The 24,038-nt window shown below is 32.2% G+C and overlaps 2 protein-coding genes across 2 annotated transcripts; both read right to left on the bottom strand.

Annotated features, from left to right (window-relative positions):
* Positions 1-1,080: 1,080 nt before the first annotated feature.
* Positions 1,081-17,738, bottom strand: Bdp1 (transcription factor TFIIIB component B'' homolog Bdp1). The gene is made up of 6 exons (XM_072520562.1): positions 16,927-17,738; positions 15,500-15,702; positions 15,064-15,302; positions 11,352-11,570; positions 6,599-6,996; positions 1,081-2,581 (listed from the first exon to the last, which is right to left on the bottom strand). Exons 1-6 carry the CDS (start codon positions 17,531-17,533, stop codon positions 1,200-1,202), a joined length of 3,048 nt encoding a protein of 1,015 aa, XP_072376663.1. The 5' UTR covers positions 17,534-17,738; the 3' UTR covers positions 1,081-1,199.
* Positions 17,739-18,880: 1,142 nt separating this feature from the next.
* Positions 18,881-19,792, bottom strand: PIG-X (Phosphatidylinositol glycan anchor biosynthesis class X). Its single transcript, XM_072531980.1, has one exon. It carries the CDS (start codon positions 19,691-19,693, stop codon positions 18,974-18,976), a length of 720 nt encoding a protein of 239 aa, XP_072388081.1. The 5' UTR covers positions 19,694-19,792; the 3' UTR covers positions 18,881-18,973.
* Positions 19,793-24,038: the final 4,246 nt, after the last annotated feature.

Genomic DNA, 24,038 nt, shown 5'->3' with positions numbered 1-24,038 from the left:
CGCTCCTTCATAGACCCATTGGTCAGAGAAGAGGAAGACCCAGAACAAGGTTGCTTGATAACAACGATGAAGACATGAGAAATTTGGGAATACGGTATGCGGAGGAAGGCGATGGATAGGGACGACTGGAGAAAAATTCTTGAGGAGGCTAGGACCTACGCAGGTTGTAAAGCCAGGTTTCCTTCCTGGCACACAGCGCGTTGTTATGGCCAAGAAAAATGATGGAGACTATCACGATGAAATGGGTGCCGCAACAATTTTTAGACGTGGTTGAAAATGACCAAATACCAAATTTACCAAATAATGGTCGCAGGAATGTCATTGTAATGGACCGTGCATTGTATCACTCCCGTAAAGAAAGCTTTCCTAACAATTCCTCAAATAAAGCTGCAATCAAGGAATTTTTCAAGCTCAATTATCATTGCGAATTAAATCCTATAGAAATGACTGAGTTAAGCGATATGTAGCTACCGATAATACCACTTTTTAAAACGAAGAGGTCCGCCAGTTGATCGACGACGGTTTCGCACGCATAATACAGCAAAATTGTGTCACTCATGTCGTTAGAAAATGAAAACTGAAATGTGGACCGCGGACAACCTGCAAGACCAATTGCTTATACACGCGAACACAGGGGAGAGTAGCGAAAGCGAATCCGACATCTCGCATGTAGAGGGAGACAATAGTTTAATTAGATATCTGTGAGTAACCTCGATTTTTCTGTAACCAATGCATTCATCAGTCCAATCAGAGGTACAAGCTTTTTGGGCTATGCCAGTGCTATGAAAATGTTACATTGTCAAGAAAAAAATTACAGCAAAGCAAATAGCTGTAGGTTTTCATGGAATTGTTATCAGATACCCCTCATATCTCATATACCTTTTAGAGCTTTTAAATACCTGCATAAGATTGTTTTCAGCTTTTGTTCTTCGTATGGTACATAATAAATGAAGAAACTAAAGGATCACAAAGCAAATTAAGTTAATTTTTATTTCGATCCAACATTATATTAATAAAGTATGTGGAATAACAAAAAATTTTATTTTTGGGAAAAAAGGTTATGATAAATCAAAACTCGTAATAAATAAATGGTTCTGTCTTTTGTATACATATCATTATATAAAAGTCTTAGTAAAAATAAATACGTACAATAATTAATGAAATTACCAACACAATCAGAAGTTTACAACCTTTTGTAACTATTCAGCGGACATTTCAACAGTGTTCAAAAGAACTTGGCGAAGATGCTGATCAGCATCTTCACCAATTTCTTTTGAACACATACCATCATTATTTACTCTAAAAACTATCTCAGTATTTATCGGTAAGTCACTTTGTTGTGTATCTAAAACGATATAATTGTCTTGGATGCCGGAATCATCCAATACGGACGACTCTGTTGCTAAAACTTTAAAGTTTTCGGTACGTTTATCACTGTTAGCTACACATATTTGGGTATTACTCTCATGTAGGTTTTCACTTCTTTCGTCCCCTATAAAGCAAACAGAATCAGGTATTGTAGATTGTGTTGGATTATCCAAGATTATTGGCTCTGTTGCTATAATTTTTATATTTTCGGAAGATGCATCTATGTTTTCATATCCTATGCTTGTTTGAAGGTCATTATCATGCAATATCCTTGTGGGACTGGAGACCTCATATTTCAAGTCATTTTCGACAGTATCATTGTCTACTCTACTCCTGAGATTTGTCACACTGGCATCTGCAGGTATAGTTATATTTTGTTCCGAAATCACATTTTCTACAGTATCATTGTCTACTATACTCCTGAGATTTGTCACACTGGCATCTGCAGGTATAGTTATATTTTGTTCCGAAGTCATATCTACACTATTCTCGTCACAACTTTTAAGTGTAGTAACATTTTTATCTTCAGGTATGGTAAAGTTATTTTCAACGGAGTTTTCATCTTCCTCATCCGTAGTGGCATTAGCAGATATTGTCATGATGTTATGAGCAGTGTATCCTTTCCTCAATTGAATGACTTTGGCAACGTCATCCGATGGAATATTCAATGGAGTAGCTTGTTGTTCAGGGGTTACCATGAATATTTTGTAGATTGGTTCACCATTAGGACCATCTTCAGTTATAATCATCACTGAGCCTGGCTCTACGTTTTTGAGTTCAGCACAGTTGGGTATCCTACTATTTTCCTTTTCCTTTATTAGAGAATTAAGGCTAACTTCATCTTCGTACCTTTGGGTTAATTTTGGTATTCTTCCAGATCTAGTAGGTTTGTGAGATAGTATAACATCATCATCTGATTCACTTTGGGTTGCTAAATCTGATTCATCGGCGTCACTGTCTGACATGTACATTTTTATACTAAGCTTCTCTTTCCTGGGCTTCTTTGGTTTTGGTTTGCGATGACTTTCTTTTTTAACTGTAACTTTTGGCCCTTCTGTGTCTTGTGTTGCTTCTTTTTTTCGAATTGCTATTTTCTCGATTTCTTTGGTTTCTTTAGCACATGTTTTTATCTCTTCTTTTACGTTTTTTACATCATCCGTATGGTTTTTATTATTGGACGGTTTTGGGATCTTCAGTTTTCTCATTTCCATTTCTAAAAAATATTATTATTAAAATAAAATGTTTGCGCATATAGTTAGCCAAAATATACAGATATTTGTAAAATATCCGTTTTATGGATGGAGACGGAGGGAAAGGTAGGAGCATAAAGAAGGCGGATACGACGCAAGGAAGCAGGGTGAGCGATATCTGGAGAGATAATTAAAAAGTAACCAGAATTGGAAAGCTGTCGAAAAGCCGTTTATTTCCAGGAAGAGACGAATTGGAGTCGAATAAAATAAATCTCATAATGTTGATATACAGACAGCTCTGAAACCGTGAAGGAGCTGGAGTATAAGAAGGGAAATCAAGACTTAGTGAAAGCCCACTCCACTATCTTCCAAGCAGAAATTTATGCTATAGAGATGTGCCTACAGGAACTAATAAAGAGGAAATCCACAAAGAAAATAAAATTCCTGTAGTTGGTACCCTTAAAATTGTACAAAATTTGTTATTTATTACATCTTTTTTAATTAGTTGGTGTGATGTTAAAGTTTTTAACAGATACCCTGCATTCCAACATTACACTCCCAATTTAGGGGTGCTGACCCTGAGACAATGTCTCTGTATGCGCTCTGGATATTAAAATGACATTCTTATCAGCTGCCATTCAGAGCTTATACACAGACCTCGTATCAGGGTCTTCTTCTTCTTCAAGTGCCATCTCCACGGCGGAGGTCGGCAATCATCATAGCTATTCGAACTTTTGGGACGGTTGCTCTGAAAAGTTCATTTGATGTACATCCGTACCACTCTCTCACGTTGCGCAGCCATGACATTCTACGCCTCCCTATGCTTCTCTTTCCTTGGGTCTTTCCCCGCATAATCAGTTGGAGCAAGGTGTATTTCTCTCCATGTGTAATATGTCCGAGATATTTCAATTTTCTTGTTTTAATTGTATTTAAAATTTCTATTTCTTTATTAATCCTTCTCAGAACCTCTTTGTTTGTGACGTGTTCTGTCCACGGTATTTTCAGAATTCTTCTATACACACACAGCTCGAATAATTCCAGTTTTTTTTATTGATGTCGCATTCAAGGTCCAAGATTCCATTCCATAAAACAAAGTCGAAAAAACATAGCACTCTTCTCATTTTGTTGAAATTTGCTCTAGCCTTTTCTATTCTATTTTAATCTCCTGAATGTAATCATTTGTGGAGTTAATCATTGTTCCCAGGTATGCATATTTGTCCACTTGTTCGACGTTGGTTCCGTTTATTAGAAGATTCTCGTTAGTTCTTTAGACTTTTCAATATTCTCATAAATTTCGTCTTCTTGACGTTCATTGTTAGACCGTACTCTTTTCCATACTCCGCTATTCTGGTCACCAGTCTCTGAAGATCTTCAATATTTTCGGCTAAGATCACAGTGTCGTCTGCATATATAATGTTATTAATGGGAACTCCATTTACCTTTATTCCAGCTGTTTCACCCTCAACAGCTTTTTTCAGGATCTCTTCGGAGTAGACATTAAAAATAATTCGCAACAATACGCATCCCTGTCTCACTCCACGTCTAATTTCAATTTCTTCTGACAGCTGTTCGTTAACAAGTACTTTTGCTCACTGTTTATAGTATAAATTTGATATAATCCTGAGGTCGTTGTAGTCAATCTTCTTTGATTTCAGGATATTCATTAATTGTTCATGTCGTACTTTATCAAATGCTTTATTATAGTCAATAAAACATGCGTATATATCTTGATTGACGTCCAGGCATCTTTGCTTCAGTATATTAAGTGAAAAAAGAGCTTCAAGCGTTCCTAGGCCTTTGCGAAAACCAAATTGTGTATCATTAACGTCTATGTCCAGTTTGTGATATATTCGGTTATGGATGACTTTTAGTAGTAACTTTAGTACATGAGACATCAAGCTAATGGTGCGGTAATCGCAGCATTCTCTTGCGTTTTTCTTTTTGGGTAGACAAATAAAAATCGACGTTAACCACTCTTTGGGTAATACGCCTGAACTATAAATTTGGTTCAAGAGTGTCACTAAAACATCAATGTGCCTCTCATCTAGAATGTTTGGGATTTCTATAGGAAGCATGTCAGGTCCAGGGCTTTTCCCACTCTTCATTGTTTTTATTGCGTGTAATATTTCTTCTTTTGTAATATATGGACCTATTTCTTCTAAAGTAAGTTCTATGTGCTCCAGATCTCCTCTTTCATCATCGAACAGTTTGTCGATATATTCTGACCATCTTTGTACTTTCTCTTCCGTCTGTGTTATAGTTGTAAAAACAACCTGAGTTGGGCCACCTGGCTTCACTGATACCCAGTACATCGATATTCAACATGTTCATTTCTTGAATAACATTGTGCATTTTACCAGACTGAAACATGCTCTGAACATTCCAGGTTCCTATTCTAGTGTTGGACAGTCTTATTTACTCATCTACATTTTTTTGACAAGAAATTCGCTGATTAACGACCTGAGAGTCCTTGTCTTCTTCTCCCCTGCCAGATCTTGGCTTCCGAGGTCCGAGGGCCATGATCAGTAACGCCGGCGCCGTTATTAGCTTCTAAAACCATGATGATTGTACTAGGGATATCCATGGGAATCTTTAATGTAGTGGTTTCCTCTTGCCTTCTACATCCTTATGCCGTTGACCAAGATATTGGTTCATCCACCTTTGGGACCGATTTTTCAACACCAGTACAAAAAGGGTACCCTACCACCTACCAATTCTTCCGTCCAGAGCCGTTGATTAGCAAGTGTAGGATTGCTTATACCGGCAATCGGTCGGTGAAATTTTCGTCATATCTGGCTACCCTCACTCAGTTTAGCCTGCAGACCAATGCAGTTGCCCGGGGTGTGGCACTTGGAGCCATAAGTGAGAGTTAGGTGTCTTATGAGGACCAGTTATCAAGAACCATACTCGATGTGGTCGTTCCGATAAAAAGTGCTACCTCCATAACATAACCCTACACCCCAAATTAGGGTATCGGGGTCAGCACCCGCCAAATTGTGAGTCTTACCATGCAGGGTATCTGTTAAAAACTTTCAACATCACACCAACTTATTAACAAAGATGTAATAAATAACACATTTTGTACCATTTTAAGGGTTTTTACCCACATATTTAGTGGCTTGTCTAACTGCATAAAAGCTCACAATGTGAAATGTGTTTTAATAATTTTTATTGTTTATTTTAATAATTATAAACAATTTTGTGTTTATAAACAAAAAATCCTTACTTTCGGGTTTAATTTGCAATAATCCTTTTTTATTTACAAACATTTCATTTAGAAAGTTCCATTTTAAAGAGAAGGTATTTTCAAGAAAGTCGCCTGTTGGACGTTTTTATCTACAATGTGTAGTTTTTTTCGCAATATTGAACGAATGAAGTCTTCTTTTTTACTTAAATGTTAATAAAAAACTATGCCATTTATTTCTATTAACTTCCCTCAGTTGAAAAATAGTGCCCAGTAATTTTTCGATTTTTCAAGTACTTTTTCGGCTTCGTTTTCTGGGGTATTTAGCAGTAAATAATATCTTAAGATACGCCTCTGAAAAACTGAAGAGTTTAGGATTGTTTCGCTGGTCGAATTAATCGGGCAACTCAAAGTAAACATACGTCATTTCTTGCACCTCATAAATGACGTTTGCTCTGTAGTTTCTGTTACTACAAAATATTCTTACGTAGCTGTTTAATAATACTTCATCTAATACATATTTTATTGAAATTGATACTCTGTAACAATAAGTACAATCTATTTTCTTCTAAAAAATTCAAAGACAATCGGAAAAAAATCATAAAACAATTACAATTAAAAAAATGGTAGGGTATTATAAGCAAATAACAGAAGAAAGGGCAAATAACATTCATACATATGTGTGTATTAAAGAACAAATTCCCAAGGAGTGGAAAAAATGCACAATACGCAAAAAACGATAAAATTTGTTAATTTAACGTAAGATTGTCCAATTTCTAATCAAATTTATCTGTTTATTTTGGCATATTAAAAGCAAATAACTAATTAATCTAGACAAAGCCGGAATTGTACGTACCTCTTTTCTTTTCTTCGAGTAGTTCCTTTTGTCGTTCTTCTTTTCGCTTGGTCTCCAACTCTCTTTGCTTTCTTAGTTCTTCTTGCTCTCGTAATTTTGCTGCTATGTCGTGTTTCAAATCATCAAGATCAAACCGGTAGGGTTCTCCCAAAGCTTTATCTATTAAATGTCTGTTGACTTTCTCCTCCTTTTTGAACTTGGCTTTTACATCTCGCCGACTTCTGTTCGGGAAAAATTCCGTTACTGCCATAAAGTCTGTACCTACAGTGTTTAGAACTGTGTAAAACATTATTGTTTCCTCATGAGTCCAGGCTTTTGTCCGTTTATGTTTTTTATAGATACCATATCCAGTTTTCATTCGGTCCGCGTCAATGATTTTGGTTTTTTCCATCTCCTCCCTGTAAAATAAAACATGAAATATGCATGAAAACAAATAATAGAAATACTAACATGGTCTGATTAGTCCAAAGCTCAAAGATTGCAATAATACTAGCATGATTTTCCCCTGTGTTATCAGTTTAACAAGCATTGTTTAATAAGTAAGTACATACTCTATTTACCGAGAGCACCTTACAAAAACTTTCAGTTTATTTGTTTTTAACAAATTTAACAAATAATGCCTTTTCTATCAGCATCATATCCTGCACGTTTGAGACAACATAAAGTATTTTTCATATAAAAATGCGTACACGTCACAATTTATATAAAGTGACGTCACTTATATTTAAAATTTCCAGAACGTCAACCTTAGAGTTATAATTTTCCTAACACAGCTAATAATACGAAACCCATACGGAACTGCTCGATCTTTTATAGGCGTCAACATGGTATAATAATCAGAAAAATGTAATCATCATTAAGTATACTGGGAATTTTAGAATTATATTGATTAAATAACCAAAAACATTTGTTATTATTAATAATATAAATTTTATGAAATAACTCCTTAAGTCTAATATTCCACAAAACAATAATTTTAATTAAATATATTAGACATTTGTAGGCAACTGATACGGGTACAACTTCAAATTTTTTGACAGTTCAGCGTGTGGCAAAATTGTTTAAAGTGTTGCCACTTTTTTAGAGTAAGAATTTTGTTTATGTCTTGATTTCTTACACAATTTGATCATAATATATTATATATTAATAAATTGTATTTGTAAATACATATTAAATTTAGATTAATAGCTCTAAAAACTAATTATTGTTGTGTATTGTGATTGTGCTATGCCAAAACAACTAAATAGTCTGTAGAAAGCTGATAAGCTTTCATATAAGATAGATTATTTTGAACAAAAAATAATGGCGGGACGTTTTTACTATTAATGCTCTAAAAGAGGTAAGTTTAAAATTTAGAATATTATAATTTTGTATTAAAATGTTTTCTTATATATTTTAGTGTGTTGCAGTAATCATAAAACTAAGTGTATTTACTGTTATTATAGCAGTTTGACAAATAGTTGAGATTTTAAAAATTCCTCACTTACTAACTATTCTGATGTTTTGGCAACGCTGTGGGGTTCTGACGTAAATCTTGAATGACGTGCACGCATTTTTACTCCACACACGTTTACATTTTTGAAGCGAAGCTTGCTTCTATACTGCCGTTGTATATTCATTTTTTTCTATAGTAAAATGCTGAGGCGATCATCACGAAATGGCGATACGAAATAATTCGAAGAGTCCATTTACGCGATGAGGTGAGTCCGCTATACAAGATGTAAACTTTTTCAATTTTAAAAATAAAATCAAACCTAAACCGTCTATTTTATTTTTATTATTTTACTCTAGTATGTAGTATTAGGAGAGTATTATGGAGTTGTTGGGCAAAGAAAAAAATTACTGTGATATTTTTCTGGTTTTTATCAATAAAATAATTGTTTATAAAATTTGCCTTATCTTTGGCTGATAAGTTCTTGTTGTGGTTAAAATTAATGCTAGATAATTTATATGTGGTATTACATTCTGATTTTCCTTTATTATCTTCCAACTTTCTTTCATTATATTATTTGATTTCTGAGTATGTGCATTATTCTGTTGTGGCAAGTATTGCCATTTAATTTTTTAAAATTCTTTTTTGACTTATAACGGTCGGTGTAGTAGGAATTATTTAGTTCCTTTCATAGCCTATTCATCTCACACAACATATTATGCATATCCCTGATGTAATAAGGGAATTTATTGTTCTTTCTATATGTTCTTTTCCGTATTTTCGGAAATACCATATTGTAGTAATATAGGAATGTTTCATAAAATGCTGATACCTTATCATCAAAGTTTTCAGCCAAGTATATATTATGTCCTGTTTCCCTTGACAAAATAGTTCCGAAAGTGTTTATGTTCTCTACATTAGGATTATGTCTATGAACATATTGAAAACTATTATTTACAGGTATATCTGTTGATTGAAAGGGCCAATTTGGTAAGTGTGATCTGATATTATCCGATTTTGTTATTACTCTCTACTAGAAAGATTATGTTGACTTACCACAAATAAAGAGTTCATTTTTGTTTTTACAGAAATTGAATATCAATGATTCCAGTTGTGTAATGAACTGTTTAAAGTTTTTAGTTTCTGGAGGTCTATATAATGGTTGGTCTAATTCACTGTTTAGAGCTTTACCTAAGAAGACAACAGCAAATACCTGTGTTGATTATAGAACCATCAGTTTGTTAAACCACTTATTAAAATTTCTCTGAAGGTAATACATGGTCGTATCTACAATAAATGCGAGGAATATCTGGATGGCACACAGTTTGGTTTCCGTAACGGGTTTGGAACGAGAGAGGCACTGTTTGGAATGAACGAACTTGCTCAAAGATGTCGAGATATATCTGTAGACATATACTGTTGTTTTATTGACTTCCAAAAGGCATTTCATCGTGTTAAGCACTCTATATTGATCGAAGCTCTAAAAGACATTGGCTTGGACGGCAGAGATGTTCGAATAATTGAAAATTTATATTGGAATCAAACAACATCAGTTTTAGTAGATGGTGTGGAATCACAGGCTCTTAATATTAAAAGAGGAGTACGGCAGGGATGCCTCTTGTCACCCCTGCTTTTCAACGTTTACTCCGAAAGAATTTTCAGAATAGCACTTTCTGAAAAACAAGAAGGAATACTTGTGAACGGTGAAGTCATCAATAATTTGTGATATGCGGACGATACAGTACTCCTAGCTTCTAGTCAAGAAGATCTGCAAACACTACTTGATAGTGTCGTTGAGAGTTGTAGGGAGGCAGGTCTGGATCTGAACAACCAAAATACTCGTAATAAGTAAACAACAGCATATAGTCTATTATATATGTAAATAATACCAAACTTGAGCAAGTTGATAAAATCGTTTACCTTGAACAGCAATTAAATTGTAACGTAGATAGTCACGGCGAAATTAGATCTAGGATAGAGCAGGCTAGAGCGGCTTTTAGAAGGATGTCCAAGGTGTTATGTAACAGAGACCTCAAATTGGCATTGAGGATCCGCCTACTTCGCTGCTACGTGCTCTCTGTCTTACTTTATGGTGTCGACTCCTGGACTGTGAATAAAATCGATCTAAATCGCCTTGAGGCTTTCGAAATGTGGTGCTATAAAAGAATTTTAAAAGTTTCCTGGATGGAGAAGATTCGAAACTCCACAATACTTGAATGTATCAGCAAGACTACTGAGATCATAAAAAGCATCAAGCAGAGAAAGCTGGAGTATTTTGGACATGTAATGAGAGGTCCCAAATATAGGTTGCTACAAAATATCATGCAAGGAAAAATAGCAGGCAAACGTAGTCCAGGATGAAGAAGAACCTCATGGTTGAAGAACTTGCGAGATTGGTATGGTGTTGATACAAGCATGCTATTTAGGGAGGCAGTGAATAAAATTAAGATAGCTATGATGGTAACCAACGTTCTGAAAGGACATGGTACATGAAGAAAAAGAGGTCTATATATACAAAAGAGATGTAGACAATTTTGATTTCGCATCTTTACAGCAGATATAATAAATATAGTCTTCTGCAGGTCATCATGCAGGGTAGAGTCGATGGCAAAAAGGGAATAGGTAGAAAGAGGAAGTCATGGCTGCGAAATATTCGAGACTGGACAAACATGACTGTAGACGAATTATTCCACGTTGCAAAAGATAGAGAAGCCTTTAAAAATGTGGTCGCCAACCTCCGTTAATGGGGACGGCATAGGAAGAAGAAGAAGACAGCAGATATCTCAATCACACCCTCTACACACCACGCTTTAACATCTACATAGTTAACTCCACAGTTAACTCTCTGACATCACTCTTTACATAAAGACTAACACCTCATCTTTCTTTACTAGTTCGTGAAAAATATGAAAATAATTTAAAATGGAGGAGTGAAGTAACCTGAATATTGCTACACTAGTCTACATTACCGCCTACTGTACCACTGTTTTTTCTGTACAGGCCAGGATCCCTACTGTAAGGACTGCCCTAAGAGCAGTATTATTGCCCATATACTAGGAGATACAGTTTATTAAAAGAAATATTAAGAAGTATGGTAAAATGTATACTTGCAGAAAACCAGTACCAGTACCTACAGTAACTGCAATGGTGTAAAAAATAATAATTGTCAATAACAATGTTAATAAACTTGATTTTCTCAAGAATGAAAAATGGGACAGTTAAAAAGTATTATGCCCAAATGCCTAATTCAATTATTAGTAATCAAATAATATTTTAAGAATAACTAAAAGGTATTAATACTTATTAAGTGTAACTGTTTACCTTTGCCTTTGCACTTCCTTTCTTTCAACAACCAAACTTTGTTCATCTAATATAATTTCTCCAGAAGGTCCTATTTTAATTTGCGGTACTGGCATCTCATTTTCTTCATCACTTTTAGTAGTGCTATCCTTCTTTATGGGATCATCAACAGCTTCGCCATTAGGATCGTCTGCCATCTCCTCCATTGGCTCTTCATTATTTTTTATGTTTTCTTCGTTCCTAAATATAAAAAACGAAAATTACATATATTTATAATCGGTTTCCTCAGTTTGGGGATATTTTGACAGAATCGTTGTCGGAACCATGCAACACAAAAATGTGTACCACACATTATTAATAGCTGAAATAAACTTCTAGTGTTACAGACTTCATTAATTGAAAAATGAAGAATAATCAAGAATAATGGAAGAATATATTCATTTATTATGATTAAAAACTTTTTATTTATGTGGCGTCCCACAGGGTGGACATTTATCGACTATTCTTTTTATTTGTTTCATAAATGACTTCTTAGAAATCTTTGAAAATTGTGTTATTTTGTTGTATGCTGATGATTTGAAAATTTTTAGAATTATTAAGGATGTTAGAGACTATGTAAAAACGCAAAAAGATGTAAACAATTTCTCACAATGGTGAGATAATATGGTTCACTTAATATCGATAAATGTAAAATAATGCGCTTTTTTAGAAACTCACAACCTATCTGTTTTAATTACTCTATAAATAATATATTTCTGGAATCAACAAACACTTTCAAAGATTTGGTTGTATTTTGATCCCACTTTGTTTCAAAAATCACTATAATTTTATTTGTAATAAAGCTTTTAAATTACTTGGATTTTTGAAAAGAACCTTGTCAGAATTCAATAACCTAGATTGTTTTAAAAGTGTGTATTGTTCTATGGTTAGATCAGTTCTGGAATATTCCAGCACTATTTGGTCTCCTTTAATAAATGTTATATTGAAAGCATTTGAGAAAGTTCAGAAAAAATTTCTGCGCTTTATAGGCTATAAATTAGGGATTTCTTCAGAAGATATAGTGTATTGTGATATTTTATAATATACCAACATTAGAAAATCATCGTTTAGTGCTAGATTTGGTTTTTCTTTTCAAGATTGTAAACGGAATGATAGATTCGCCTCAAATTTTGCAGAGAATAGGTCTTAGGGTTCCTCAAAGATGCACAAGATCTAAGGATGTTTTTCACTTAGAATTCCAACAAACAAACTATTGTCTAAATAGACCTATAAGACGGATGTGTCAATCTGGAAATGGCTTAAATGTAGACTTTTTTTCTAGCTCTCTGAATAGTTTTCGAAAAAAGCTGAAAAAATCTTTTTAAAATACAATGTAGACTGTCACTGTAAACTGTTATTTAGGTATTTATTCTATTTATTTGTCTTGTGTAAATTGTATGTAATTATTATTGAGTTCAAAAACTGTTAATATACTATGAATTATTTAATGATTGTAATTATTGTAATTGGTATAACCGTAAATAAACTATTTATTTATTTATTTGTAAATATTAAGATTTATCAATGACTAAAAACTTCAAATAAATCTTTAACCTTTGTTTTAAATAATACAATTTTATGTTGTTGATAAAAAACTGCTCATCTGCTTGAATGTATAGCAGCTTCCAGTCAAAATAAAAATTTGTCCAACTTAGCAAAAAAAAATAGTTACTAAATTTATAAATTTATTACAATTGAAAGTGAAACTGGAACAAAACCATGAAGTGGAGATATCCAGGAGTGGCTAGTATACCTGTTGAATACAAAGCACGTGGTGTTCGTGTGTATCAAGGTATAAAAAATGCTTATTAAAAGCTTAAAATTTTTATTTTAAAGAAGATCTTTTCGGAATTGAATCATTCCATCATCAGTTTAATAAAAAGTTGTTAAAAACATTGTACGGCCACAGAAAAACATTGGAAGGACATCAGTATTAAAAAACAATCCTCATGGTATTTACAAAGGTAAATGCAATAGACTGTTAACTTCGTTGATTAATAATCATTTTCAGTTTTTTATTAATCAACGAAGTTAACAGTCTATTGCATTTACCTTTGTAAATACCATGAGGATTGTTTTTTAATACTGATGTCCTTCCAATGTTTTTCTGTGGCCGTACAATGTTTTTAACAACTTTTTATTAAACTGATGATGGAATGATTCAATTCCGAAAAGATCTTCTTTAAAATAAAAATTTTAAGCTTTGAATAAGCATTTTTTATACCTTAATACACACGAACACCACGTGCTTTAAATTTATTACAGTTGGGAACGGGATCAGTGAACCGAGTACATATTCATTTAATAATAATATCAACATGGAATTGTTGTTTGTCTTGTCTAGAGACCACATGCTACTGGACAGTATAGATTGTTCTGGAGTTCGTCACCAAAACCAATGCAAATAAAGTATCTATTGTTTAGAAGAGACACACTAGTACTGTATTCACAAAGTCCCTTAACACATTCTGGAGGTACAAAAAATGTTTGTCCACTCTCTTCTATATAGGTATTATTGTACTTAAGACTCAATATTTTTCATAGCCTCCCTCAGTGGAAACACACAATTGTTGCTTTACAAATTGTAGAACCATACATCTACTTTAAATTAAATTTCTATTAGGTTGATTTTGTTTGAAAATTCGGAAAAGAACAATTATTAAATTTCTTTGATTTCTATTGATTCCATTAACTTATATTGGAATAAAAATCAAAAGCATCTTTATTTACATCTAAGATTTGCAGATAATAAGATTCCATCAGTCATTGTCAAAAATTAGATGCAAATTCTAATTATTAGACCAGGTGAATAATGTAGAATATTTAAAAATAGTCTTTATGTGAATTACATTATGTTAATATTCATGGATGTTTTTGTGTGGCCTAATTATAGTGTACAAATTACAAGTGCAGGATTTTATTAGCCCCCTTTATCCAAAATTTAAAAAATTTAACTAATCAGTCTTTATATAATAAACTATATATGTAAATATTAATAGCAACATCAAAGATTATTATTGATATATTATTATTTGTAGATATTTGATAAAAGTAAATCTAATACTTGTAATTTGTCTGACTACTGGCATATAATAATTTTGAATAAGATAATCAAACACAACATACCGAAAGTTATAAGATATCTAATGACAGCTAAATATTTAAAGATATATTAAGCATATGATGCAGCATAAAGAAAAGATTATTTGCTACAATTGTATTTAAAAAAATGAGTAAAAATACATCATATGAATCTGAACATAGAAAATACAATATATAGTGATGTTAAAGCAATATGTTCAATGTGAAATGGCTGCTAACAAAAATATAATAGTAGAAGTAATCACATCCACTTATTTTGGATGTGATTATATAAAATTATATAAAGATTGTGTGAAATCTAAGAGACATTATCTGGGCCATTAGGCATAATTGGGCATGTAAGATCCAAACTAATATGCATTAAGTAGGGAGAAACATCTACAATTAAATAATTTATGAGAAGCACTTGAACAGATAGGAATGACCAAAATTATGAAGCATCCATAGACAGAGTTCATCTAAAATCAATTACAAAGTAATTGCAAATAATAATGGGACAAGTCTTAATTAAATAGAAAGAATATAAAGAAAAAAAATTTGTTCAGTTTATCTGGTCAATTCTTAATGAAATACTCCATATTTTTCTACTCACGTCATAGGATTCGAATCGGGATTATAAAATATAAGATCTGCCATTTTCAGTCTATGTCTCTCAGGTTTTTTTGCACCAAATCTTCTGTAAAAATCGATACGATCTTCGGCAAGTTTACGGGTTTGTTCAGAACGGGCGATAACTTTTTTGACTTGTGAAGTGAACACTGGGTCTCTAGTTCGCTGAGGAGAAAAACATTCCGTGATGGGTTCTGCCACCATAGAAGTCGTTGAGCAAACCTAAAATAAAATTTAAACAATAAAATATCAAGAGAAACGTAATCAGAAATTCAGCATCATCTGATTGTTGTTACATTTTTTACTATGTTTGGACATTTTGATGTTAGTGTCACCTATTTTAGCTAAATTAAATTTATGGTTTATTTAGCATCTAGGTTTCATTATATTGTAAAAATACAACAAAAGTGAATACTTACTGAATCATTTCTTATCCTATTTATTTTTCGACTTTCATCCTCAGACTCACTGGCACTAAAGCTATGTTTACGTTGTGCTAATCTAGGTATGGCTTTTATCCTAGATCTATTTGCCTTATTAGGACTTGGTGGAGGTAGAGGGTATTCTGTATCAGAATGTTGAATATTGCTAAATAAAGGTACAGGTTTTTGAAATAAATTTCCTAAAATATATAAAGAAATATATAAGATAGGTATGTCAAGAAACTATATAATATTTTGAGTAAAGTCTGTTGTTTCAGTTAACAGGTCTTAACGTGGTAGAATAAAAAATGTAAACCCACTAAAAAAAGGCTCTGCCATACGAACACACTCAACTATCACCAAACCAAACTAAAAAAATTCAATAACATTTTAATAAATAAAATTTGCAAAGATAGATCTAATTCTACATCCAAGTTATTCTAAAAGATTTATAAGAAAACCCATTCAAACAATTATAAATCAAATATCAAATATAAATAAAGCAAATCTCAGCACAAAGTTGTACACAAGTCAAAATAAGATGAAATAAAAAAAGATGGTAAGTAGATAAATTTTCAAAACATTGTAGCAATAAACAGACAACAATTAGTAAACAGAAACAAACTTTCACAGGAAAAATTTATATGTGCCACTTATGCTGCATTAATATACCGCTGTATTTCCCAAGCCTATAGAGCAATAGCTGTTGTACTTTTGTTTTCAATATTATTACATTATGATTACATCGAAAAAAGATTTTTTTGATATTATTTTACTATGTTATGATAAGCATAAGAGTTAAATTTAGAAAAATAAGGAATAGTTCAATAACACAGAACTATCTAAAAAACTGCAATTCTCAGCTGAACCTATAATTAAGACTTACCTAATGTCCTAAATGTTAATATGATGGACAAGTTAGAAGCCTTTGAGAATTGAACTTATCATGAAATGTTCAAAGATCATGGGCTCAACAGAGCATATCAAACATCGAGGTATTAGAACTAATAGGTCACAGCAAAAAATTTAACAAAAACGATACAAAAAGAAAAGTTGAATACTTATAACATATAATGAGAGGTAGCAGATACTGGATACTATTGTTAATACTTATCAGAAAGATAGAGGGCAAGCGAAATTGGTAGGGAGAAATATTTTGGACTCCAAAATCTTCGTCAACGCACTTGTTATCAGCAGATTGTTACATGTCACACAAGATCAAGATAAGTATCAGCAAATTGTCATGCAGTATTACCATTCCATGTATAACACAGTAAATTTATTTAGGTTTTTAATTATGCCACCTATTTGGTACTTTGTAAAGTAGTACAGATATTGATGATAATTACATACAAACCAATTAAGTATTGTTAAAAGAAAATTTTTACAATTAAATGTATAAGTAAGAATTATTAGTATCTTACCAATATTATCTTCTTTGGGTAACTGATTTTGTATATCATAAGTTGCTGATACTTCCTCATTTTTATCTTTATCAAAATCTTTAATTAATGTACAATTCAAATTATTAGAACCTTGCTCAAAGTTATCTAATACCTTGTTTTTATTTGTTTCTACAGTTTCATTTACTTGGCTATCTATTTCTTTTTCTAAGCTTTCTTGCGAAGGTTTCTTCCGGTTTTTAATTGCGTTTAATGAAACTGGTGCTCTAATAAACTTTCTTTTGAGTATATTTGTTGGTTTAGGAGGTTCATTTGTTGGGGTTAGGTTTTTATCACAGTCCTTTGAATTCTGTTGCGCTTCATTTTCGATATTCGTTACTCCATTATTAAATGTTTCTTTAACAATTTGCGTTAGTGTTTCGGGTTTCGGAAGATTAATTTCGGTTGCATCATTACTAATTGAATTGCCATTATTAGTGTTTTCGAATGTCACAGCTTTATTTTCGGATATTTTTTCATTTTCACCTGCCTCACTTTCTGTCAACTTTAACTTATTTTCTTCATTGGTAGCTTTCCGTCGTTGAGGAATATTTGCAATTCCTTTAATTCTACTTCGTCTAGAAGCCATCTCGTTAATTCAAGTTCTTCAATTAAAAGAGTGTCTTTATCTGCACGTAGTTATGATTCGAATAATCAGTATCTCCATATGGAACCGTTCTAAAAGTAAAATGCACATGGTCACTCTACTTAATCAGTTTATTTTTGTAATATTTAAGAAACTTGAGAATATTTAGCCCCACTTTTTTGACATATCTTGTGTTATTTTTCATCGTCTGCTTTCAATTCAGTTGTCTAAATTGTTTTGTTATTCAGTTAGTTTTCCATTACATGCTATAGGCAACACAGTTTACGTTCTTATAATTTAAATTTTGTAAACGTGGGAATAATTTCTAGACCAATTATAGTCATAGTATAGTAATCTTTATTTCGAAAATTGTACCTACATATATACAAAGACATACACATATAAGTAGAGCGAAAATGTGTTCAAACAAAGAAAGAAATAATTACAGAAATCATGTTACACCTTTGAATTCATCAAATCAATTACCTTGTTTGGTTCAATCTGCAACAAGAATTTATGCACATCTTTTTTATACTGAGCTAATTTTTGCATTACTCTAATGTCACGGGGAAATTGATTATTAAACAATCTCATGAAAGAATAATTGGCACCTTTTTCTGTCACAGTTAATTTGTGAATGGGGTAAATATAATCTCTCTATTGTTAAAGATTCCTCCATATATATATTGCAGCCACTGTTAAGATATTGTTAGTTTTAAAAACTTCTCTGCAAGATTCTCCAAATGTCATTTTTGTAATAATTCTGAGCACTCGTTTCTGATAGAAAATATTTGGTTAAATCCATAGTTTCCACCATGATACTATGACTAACATAGGTATCTTAATCATAGTATCATGGTTTCCACTATAAAAAATTATTATGGATACCACCATGACACACCAACGATTCAAAGTTTAAAAAAATAAATTGTTTGTAGACCATCTTGATTAAAGTATTGTGATAAAGCTCTTTAAGTATAGCATACTGAATACAACCTTTTATTAAGTCGCTGTGTGTTAATAATTTGTAATATTATGTTTATATGGGATTAAGCCACAAGTGATTGCAATGAAAATTACATTTTATAATTGTTAGACATTTCAATTTCCACCCCAGAAATTGTATTCAAAAAAGATTATTTTAAATTAGTGAGTTGTTATTATAACCTATAATTGTTTCAAAACAACTATAGCTTAAATAGTTTAAGATCCCATGTGTGATCACTATGTTCATAACATAGTTAATCAAACTCACATTTCTTACATACATTTAAAATTAGGAGAATATATTGATAATTGCCAGTGAAAAAGTGGCAGCAAATATTTTTAATTCAATTACTTAATAGTAATTAATTTTTGAATAAAAATTTTATTTTGTTCGTTTATTTTTTAAATAACAGATGCTGCTCATGACATATATGCATGTTTTTTGGTTTTATTACATCACATAGAAGTAGTTGATAATACACTTAATATATAAATACAACCAGCACAGCCTAACAACAGTGTGAGAATTGATACTAGGGGATAATGGTCCAAATCTCCAACTGGTACAAAAAGTTCAGCATCTTCAAAGTGGGCAAGATATGAAATATTTTTCCAAACACAACTTGCTTGGGATTTTTCATCACAAGGAGCTTCAACTTTTAATCCATCATTACAAACACTTTTAAAATTATTAGGACACCACATAAGCAAACTTGGTTTACGTAAATTAACTTTTCCAAATCCTCCAGTGATTTGGCTTCTTTGATATCTCAAGTGAATAGGTATTGTGAGCATTAACTTTTTAATTAAAGAGCTATTTAAAAAGACATACAAAATATGCTCGTCGGCTTCATGAGCAGGTATTTCAACATTGACTTTTCCATCTATGGAGGCTTGAAGTTCACCAGTTCTATTCAACTCAGCTATTTCATCTGGATTGACAAACATATCCCTTGAAACATCCAAACGGAGAGCTAGATTGCATTCTGTTTTTAACCACGATTCTGTTGATGGTTCAGAAGTTTCCACTAACCACCATATATCTCTGTGGAATCCATTGTTTTCAATGTTTTGAGTAATTGCAGTTTTCAGTTTAATACATTCCGGGCGATTACATTTGACCTTATTGGGCAATAATAAAATAAATAAAAACGTAAAAACCCATATTTTGCTCATTATTGGTAATTACAATTTACCTTTTCATTCATCTCTTTGTATTATTTCATAATTCATAATATATAAGATTGACCATTTGAAATTGTCAAACATTAAGGTTACGTTACTTATGATTATGAATTCCCTTCTTCTTTTTATGGTTATTGAATATACAGGGGGTGTTAGAGATTTTGTACATACATAAATCCTAGAGACAAGGTTATTTTTAAAGGGTTGTAACTAACTCGATGGGTTGTAAAGATACGTAATTTAAGAAATCAAAATATTAATTAAAAAGTTTAATTACAAAGATACAAAATACGCGATAAAAATTCAATAATTCTGTCAAGTAAATAATGGTTCTCTACATTTTAATAATTTAATTAATTTTGTTCTGATAGTTTTATTAAATGCATGTTTGAAGATTAATGATAAGCAGTACCAATATTTGTTCGGTTGAGTTTACCGAAAATAAAAGCTGATTATAGTCGCAAATGTCAAACATGGAACAAAAAATTTCGGTATAGCAGTGTTGGCATGTTTTTATAATGTATATGCTGTATGCTTCAAATATAAAAAGATAAAGCTTTAGAAAAGAATATTTTGTTTATATTATGTTATGAATTCTGCAATTTTTGATTTATATAAAACAACAATTAGTAATTAATTGTTTCTTTGTAGATTAATTGCAGTTAATTACAGTGGCGGCTGGTGTGGTAAAATTTTGGGTAGGCTAAGCCAGCAAATTACATATAGCTATGTATAATCAGTGATGTATCCAGAGAGAGGGGTCATGGGGTCATGACTCCCCCTAACTAATTTTTTAATGATTTCTCTGTTTATTTTAACTTCTGCGTTGTATCTAATTTTTGCGATTTTCCATCTAGAAAATCGCGAACAGAAAACGCCCTCTTCTGTACACCCTTAAAGGACAGGAAATTACTTAAATGTTCCTTGCAATTGAAATGTTTTTTAAGGAGGCAGACATATTTTTTTAAATTAAAGTATCCTTTACAATTCCATACACATTTCTTATTAGAAAATAACAAACACGGCCAACAATATAGACTGTTTTTCGTAATACTTCCAGACAACCATTTGTAGACATCATACCAAGAGCAATTAAAAGTACGGACCTTTTTCCCATCTTTTTGGTCAATACGTAATGTTGGAGTAGGCCTTTCATTCATAATAATTTTTTTTCTATCAATTTCAGTTCTTCTAGTAATAGATTCCAATAGTGAAACAACAATGTCCAAACACTCACTATCAACATTACTATTACTGCAACCTGGTAAAGCGTCATAAAAACTCATTTTTATCTATCAGTTATAAAACAATCTCACATATAAGTTGCATACAATCAGGCGATATAGAAATCATGCAAATGTGATTTTTTTTTTCGAATTTTACGAAATTTTTTAAATTTATTTGGGCAACCGTGCACTTCTTTGCAATTGCGTTGTTTGTTTAAAAATATGTTACAATTTAGAGATTATGTTACATATTTTTTTATCATAATTTAAAACAAAATTTATATTACAATTCGATAATTACGTTACAAGTGACAACGATGGTCGTCGTAGGCCCGATCGTCTGGTGCCTAAACAGCAAGCATAAACACTACAATATAAATCGTTGTCCGCCAAGCTGCTTAACTTCAAACGCGTTTCGTACGAGGATCTTATGTGAGCTGGGTCGGCCAGTTCCGATCGGGCCTATTAATGATATTTAAAATGCCTGAATACGATTCGATGCTTTCTGTGGTAACATATTTGTTTTAACGGACACTAATGTATTGAGTGATTTAGTACATTTAAAAGTTATTTACATGCATTAACATAATTTTTGAATAGGTATATGTTTTTCAATTTTAAAGCTCTTAAAATTATTGAGTAGGCCCGGCCTATCTTGCCTACCCCCAAAAGCCGCCACTGGTTAATTATTAGGTAATTTTTTTAGCAATTACCCTTTGATATGTTAGGGGATAGATTTGGCAATCGTCAAATCAGCAGTTGCCAGATTACAAGAGATGTTTGCAATTAATCTCGAAAGAGGCAAATATTTACTCGTTATTACTTCATATAAATTAAAAATTACAGAATTCATAAAATAGTATAATCAAAATGTACTTTTTAAAAGCTTTATCTCTTTATATTTGAAGTATACAACATATGCAATATAAAAACATGCCAACACTGCCAAACCGAAATATTTTTGACATTTGCAGCTATATTCAGCTTGTACTTTCGGTAAACTCAACCATTTGTTCCCATAATACGTGTTCTAAGATAACAAAACTACTATCTTCACAGTCTGTAACATATATAACTCGGTTCGCTATTCCCAGTCCGAACTGTCTAGTGAATTTAGTAATTATTTTTTTGCGAAGTTAGTTACTTTTTGACAGACTAAAAGTGGCTGGAAATTACTATACAACCAAGCACACGTACTCAGAGCCAATATTAATAGTAAACAAACTAAATAGTAAATAAAATAGAACTTTGCGAATTACAGACAATTAATATTTATTTATCTGCACTATATAATAAATAGTTATGTTAAATTATACCAACTAAAATATATTTTTTAAATATATACTTCCCAAAATTTGATGGGTCTAGTATACACTTTCACTATTTAGAATAATTCTTCTTTTTTTAAAGAAAGAAGTCTGCAATAGTAGGATACTTGAGCTATTAAAACTGAGCAGTAGGAATTGTTGTGTTGCAGGTTTCCGACAATGAATCTGTCAAAATATGCCCGAGCTAAGCGAATGGAGTATAACATATAACTTTAACATAATATAGTATAAAAAATATTAAGATTATGTTTAAGGGTCTTTTTCTATATTAATATTAACGCAGCATAGTAATGAAATTACTTTTATTTGTTGATTCTAGCTACTTATATTCTAGTTACTATTGACTATCACTTTCAGTTACTTAAGTTTATTCTTAATTTTCAATCAAGATAATCAGGTTTCACTTTTTTATGTGTATTAACGCATGTAAGTTTAAAAATGCCTTTATTTCTTAATTCCAATGTTCGATTTCCTACCATAAGCCTTTGTCGTGTATGTAAAGTTGTTTCTCTCACACTCATAGTTGGTTCAATCTCATAGTTGTTGTTTCTCTGATGTGCAATATTTTAAAGCAAAGAATTTGTAAAGTATATAGTAGGTATTATCGGACTTAATACCATTCTTCTTATATTCATAGAGACAACAACCATTCATGTAACTCTTCCCCATTCATATAGATATATTTTTTTATTTAATACTTCTCCCAGATAGCTAATGTTTAAAATCAGATTGAAATTTTTAAATTTTGTTGCTTCTACCTATTTGTTACCATTCCAGGAGCCGTCAGTCTTCGTTGGGGTGAAAAGCTTTTTATGCTCGGTTTTAGGTACTATTTCTTCTTCTTCTACTAAGTATTACTAATGTATCAATGTAATTTAAAACATTTTCGGTTGCATTTACGAATTCATAAAAAATTCCACGGAACCGGCGACGTTATTCAACCATGTGACGAACTGTCGTTGCGCACCACAGACAGACCCAGGAGTAAGGACTTTTTACCATTTATGTAAGCTATCAGCACATCTACCAATGTTCGTTCATATTTTGTTCAGCATTGCCATGTATTACAGGGCAATTTATAGCCTGCCGGTTTCTGATTGATACAGATCTTTGATACATTTCCTGGGGTAATTCGCTCTCTCAGTGTCTTCTCCAGGCGTTTCTCCATATTTGGAGCACAGGATATTTATTTTATTAATAAGCTTGAAATAGAGGATGGATAGTTGATGGTTAGTTTGAATTTTTCTAAATTATCTGAGAAGAGAATTACTTCTTAGTTTCGGCGGTGGGATGTGTCTCAGAATGGAAAGCGAATAGTTCGGTATTGAGGAATCCCACGTCGTGCCACATCACTTTTTTATTAAACAATTTGGATTTTTAGTTTTGCTTTCATTCTTTGTAGATGTTCTTTAAAGCCCAAGGTTCTGTCAAAAGTTACTTCAAAATATTTTGGTGTTAACTTGTGCGTCAGTAGTCTGTTTTCCAAGTGAACAGAGAGCTTTATATTAGCTAGGGCAATTTCACAAAATAGTATGATCATCCATTAGTATTGTTTCTGGAACATCCATCTTGCTGCAATGACCCAGTCGTCCGCGTAGCCATATTTTTGCGAAGCTATCCTAGGCAGGTTCGCGATGCATAAATTAAACAGTCAGAGTGCCAGCCCAAATCGCTGAGGCAGTCCATTTCTTAGCTTCATTTGGACACTTTTTCAATTGCCCATTGTAACTTAATATTAAGGAAATCTGGAATCATAGCTAGGAAATAAAAACTCGCATTGAA

Source organism: Diabrotica undecimpunctata, chromosome 1 (assembly GCF_040954645.1).
Source record: "Diabrotica undecimpunctata isolate CICGRU chromosome 1, icDiaUnde3, whole genome shotgun sequence".
Taxonomy (NCBI): Eukaryota; Metazoa; Arthropoda; class Insecta; order Coleoptera; family Chrysomelidae; genus Diabrotica; species Diabrotica undecimpunctata.
Note: the sequence above shows the minus strand (reverse complement) of the source record. Positions and strands in the feature narration are given on the sequence as shown.

Bases quoted from the DNA above. Each gene is read 5' to 3' on its own strand.
- Bdp1 (XM_072520562.1), bottom strand. From the start codon at position 17,533: ATGGCTTCTAGACGAAGTAGAATTAAAGGAATTGCAAATATTCCTCAA. The intron at 15,703-16,926 runs GTAAGATACTAA...TATATATTTTAG, and splicing joins ACCCAAAGAAGATAATATTG to GAAATTTATTTCAAAAACCT. The intron at 11,571-15,063 runs GTGAGTAGAAAA...TTTTATATTTAG, and splicing joins CCCGATTCGAATCCTATGAC to GAACGAAGAAAACATAAAAA.
- PIG-X (XM_072531980.1), bottom strand. From the start codon at position 19,693: ATGAGCAAAATATGGGTTTTTACGTTTTTATTTATTTTATTATTGCCC.